At 48.9% G+C, this 4524-nt stretch overlaps 1 protein-coding gene across 1 annotated transcript; it reads right to left on the reverse strand.

The window, feature by feature from the left end:
• Positions 1-2469: 2469 nt before the first annotated feature.
• Positions 2470-3675, reverse strand: LOC140672922 (uncharacterized). The gene has a single exon (XM_072905407.1). It carries the CDS (start codon positions 3673-3675, stop codon positions 2470-2472), a length of 1206 nt encoding a protein of 401 aa, XP_072761508.1.
• Positions 3676-4524: the final 849 nt, after the last annotated feature.

Below are 4524 nucleotides of genomic sequence, written 5' to 3' on the forward strand. Positions count from 1 at the left end.
ATCGCTGTAGAATTACGTAAACTCGAGGTGAAATTCTACAAACCAATTTATGTGGGTATGTGTATTCTCGATATATCCAAATATGTTTGTACGAATTTCACTACGATTATATGATGTCAATGTATCGGGAGAGATGCAAAGTCATGTACACTGACACGGATAGTCTTATATACCACATTGAGTGCGACGATGTGTACGAGAATATGAAACGCAACATCAGCAGATTTGATACAAGCGACTATGCAATAGACAATGCATACGGTATACCGCTCGTGAATAAAAAGATACCGGGTCTAATCAAAGATGAAAACAACGGTACCATAATGACCGAATTTGTCGGGCTTAGAGCAAAAATGTACGCGTTGTGCGTGGATAATAAGAAGGATACGAAAAAGGTAAAAGGCGTCAAGAGTAACGTTGTCGCGAGAACGATAACGTTTGACGATTACACGCAGTGTTTGAACGAAGAGATTGAAATGACACGTAGTCAATCGTGTATAAGATCGAAATTGCACGAGGTATACACCATTCGCGAAACAAAAATTGCTCTAAGTCCGTAGGACGACAAGCGGTATATCGTACCTACAACTACTGATACGTTACCGTGGGGACATTATAAGATACCTTTATAAAATATAATGTATGTGATTTTTCTTTCTTGTATGAGTATTTCATATTTTATATATTGTAATGACTATTGAAAAGGATGTATTAATAAAGATTTTGTATATTTCAAATATTTCATATATTTTTATATTGAATAGATTGTATTTCTTATAAAATTAAATTACATGATCTTTATGTACCCAAGAATTGTACGAACTATCAAATCCCAGCCATTTCACATAAACCTCGTCACCCCTCCTGCACAGTACTTTCTCCACGAGATACACATCTGGATAATTCGCGCAATGCAACTCGTGCTCGTAAAACGCTCCAGCGATAGATTTTTTGCGAAAATCCTCGAGTAGATATGTTACAGGATTAGTATGCTGCACTTTAACAATCTTAAACACCTCGGTTGTCCAATTTGGTGTGTAACCCTTTTCGAAAAGTTTTTTATATTTGCTAACGCGTACCAGGTCACCTACTTTGAACTTTGCACGAGCAGCAATTTTTATACTGTTGTATACCGTAATTAAAATCTATCAGCGATCGTGGGAATGACATCGATAGGTCTCATATTGATAGTGCGATGTTTTCGCGCGTTATATTCTGCAACGAGTCGGAATAACGCGTCGATCCACTTGTAAATTCAGCGTAAACATCTTCCATGTCGTTCTTCAGCGATTGAATCGCTCGACGACAGACGCCTTCAATACCGAATATGTGGAATAGTGATTAATGTTATGTTTCCGTATAAGCCGTTGCACATCGGTATTGTAAAATTCCTTCCCGTTATCAGTTTGCATGTTTTTCGGGCATCTTTTGCTATCTCGAATTATTTTGGCGATTGCATCAGCCGTCTCGCTTCCACCTTTACTCTTGAGTGGTACAGGCCATGCATACTTGCTCAACACATCGATGACGGTAAGTATGTAGTAGTAACCTTTGTTGAAACGAAAATACGGACGCATCTCGACGATGTCGGCTTGCCACAGATCATCGTATCCCCGCACTATGACGTGTCTTCGGAGAAAATTTTTTCTCACCTGTGCGTGCAGTTCGTTCACCAACTGCCGTTTCTCCAAACTATGTTGATTCTTTGCTTTGTCAGTTTTTCTTGATGACTGTTTGTTGTTCGCTTTTTTATCATTCATTTTCGTTTATCGCCCTTTATAGCCGTTCTTTATGTTTTGCTTGCGTTTTTTGACCCATTCTTGACCTGTTCTTGACCTGTTCTTGGCCTGTTCTGACCTGTTCTTGACCTTTTTTTTTTTTTATCGCAGGGAAAATGCATCATGTATACCCGCCGACTCCACATTGGCGCGTGGGAGGGAGTGTCGGCGGGTTAAGTGGGACTTTAACCCACTAAAACCTCTGCGGGTGTCCGACCTGGTCGATTGACAGGAAAAGCGTGGGCATCGCCAGCGGCATAATCTTCCACACTCCCCGCTCGACATATCTGACTTCCTCGCGGTGCCGGTCAAATGTGGGCCGACACCGCTTGATCGGGGAGCTGGTTGTGCTCCCCGATTTCCGGCCATATGATGTTAACTATTTCGGGCTACAGGAGGGACACCATCTCTCCACGTAGCTCGTCTCCCTCCCCAGATAGGGGGATGGGGAGTACGAGGTCCGAAGATCAGTGTCCCTACTCTGATCTCCGGTCCCCCCAGTCCCGGGTCTAGGTCCCGGGGCTCTCCCTATCTCCCTAACAAAGGGAGGACAAGGTCATACGGCCCCTCACGATGAGGGGGCCGTCCATCCTTCGCCTAAACGGATGACAGCGGTTGATAAGAGGGGGAGAGGAACGCACTCGCACCCCGGTAGAGTTTTCACCGGGCTACGTTCCTCTCTCCTTTGCCGTCATCTGTTTCCTACACGAGGCGGTGGGGGGGAGGGTGGCGGGGATGGCATAGCTCCCCCGCCAGCAACATAGGAGACAACGGGTTGTCCCGCAGGGAGACGACGACGCCGACGCCGACAAGGCTGTCGCACGACGCGTCGCTCCCTCTCACTCTCTCTCTCGGCAGCCTCCTTCCGCGACATTACAGTCTCGCAGAAGGAGGCCACCGCCTCCCATTTGACCTCCCCTTCCAGCATGGCGGCGACTACCGCCCTGGGGGAGAGGTCGAAACCAATGACTGATGTGAGGGCACGGCGCTCCTCTGCCCACGCCGGACAGCTGTCCAGCGTGTGCTGCGCTGTGTTCCTCTCATCCTCACAATGGTGGCAAGAGGTGAAGCCCTCTTTTCCAATCCTGTGCAGGTACTCACCGAAGCAGCCGTATTCGGTGAGTACCCGCGTCATCCTGAAAGAGACACTCTGGCTCTTCGTTAACCAATCCGATAGACGGGGAGCTATGGCCTCGACGGTCCTTCGACCCACATGGGTCTCTTCGACGGTGAGGTGGCGTCTCCATCTCACCAGAAGGAGCCGTTGGGCCTGGCACCTTAATTGCTGTTTGATCCTGGCCATGATAGGGATGTTATTTCCTGTCTCTCGGAGCTGGCGCACACGCCGATAAACTTCGGCGTGGGAACGTGCCACCAGCTCCCAGAAAGGCAGGCCGGCCAGGATCGTGGCCGCCCTGTGCGAGACGGTGCGGTATGCCCGCGCCGCTCGCAGGGCCATGGGACGCTGTATTCTTCTAAGCATTTCGCGCAATACGCGATCTCCCATAACCCTCTCGGCCCAGACCAAGGCCCTATATAAGGTCATGGCCTGGACCGTCCCGCACCAGAGGCGTCTGACGACGCCTCCAGGCCCTCCGAGGTTGGGCAGGAGATTGCCCAGCGCCGCGGAGGCCTTGGCCACTTTGGGGGTCAGAAGAGCAAAATGTTCCCTGAACCCCCAGGTGCCGTATATCCAGAGGCCGAGATATTTGAAACTCGACCCCACAGATACTAGGGTGTCTTTTCCTAGAGGCAGTTGGGTTTCCGGTGGCGCTCCATGAGAGTCGTCGTGCAAAAACACGGCCTCAGTTTTTTGGAGCGCGACCTTCAGCCCGACCGCCTCTATCCGGCGCACCACTTGTGCCACCGCAAGCCTCGCGGTGTTGCGCGCCTCCATCCAGTTGGCCCTCCCAGCCACGACTAGGGTATCGTCCGCATAGCATACAAGGTCGCAGCCTGGGGGAACCTGTTCTTGACCTGTTCTGACCTGTTCTTGATCTGTTCTTGACCCGTTCTTAACTTGTTCTTGCGTTATTCATCGCCGTCCTTCACCCATTCGAAAATCGTTCCTGATCCGTTCGCAGCCTTTTTCGCAGTCGTTTTTGACTCGTTTATAGCCGTTTCTGACCCGTTCGTAGCTTCGTTCACAGACGTCTTTTGACCAATTGTAGGAGTTCTTGAGTTGTTTGTAACCTTGATTGTAGCCGTTAAGAACGTGTTCGTAGCCTCGTTCGCAGCCCTGCTTGAGATGCTGATAGCCTCGTTCGAAGCTGTTGCTGCTGCTGCTGCTAGGTCGTTCACTGCCACTGCCACTCATTGTAGTTAGATAGCAATTCGGTAATCCTTCGTAGCTGTTCGATAACCGTTTAATAACCGCTCCTAACCCGTTCACTGATTCTCATTCAGGTTAATAGCTGTTTCTAAGTTAGCGTTAGCAGGGCGTTGAAGTTCGTTTAGCACAATCTGTATTGCTCGCACGTCTTTCTCAAGCGAAGTCAGCTTCTCGTCTGATTCTTTCTGTCGATTCATTAATCTTTTAACGCAGGACTGCACGTACAGTTTGTTGCCGGCATCGGTGTCAGCCTCTGGTTGCGCTGCACGGCGAATCTTACGCGACCTTGCATCGATGTCTGTAACGACGCGGCACAGAGCGTTTTCGTGCACATAACTTTTTACCAATCTATCCTAAGAACCGTTTGTGCCGGTTGCATCATTTCTTGGATCGAATAATCCAAATTTGTTGATA

The sequence above is a fragment of the Anoplolepis gracilipes genome, chromosome 14 (genome assembly GCF_047496725.1).
Source record: "Anoplolepis gracilipes chromosome 14, ASM4749672v1, whole genome shotgun sequence".
In the NCBI taxonomy this organism is placed as follows: Eukaryota; Metazoa; Arthropoda; class Insecta; order Hymenoptera; family Formicidae; genus Anoplolepis; species Anoplolepis gracilipes.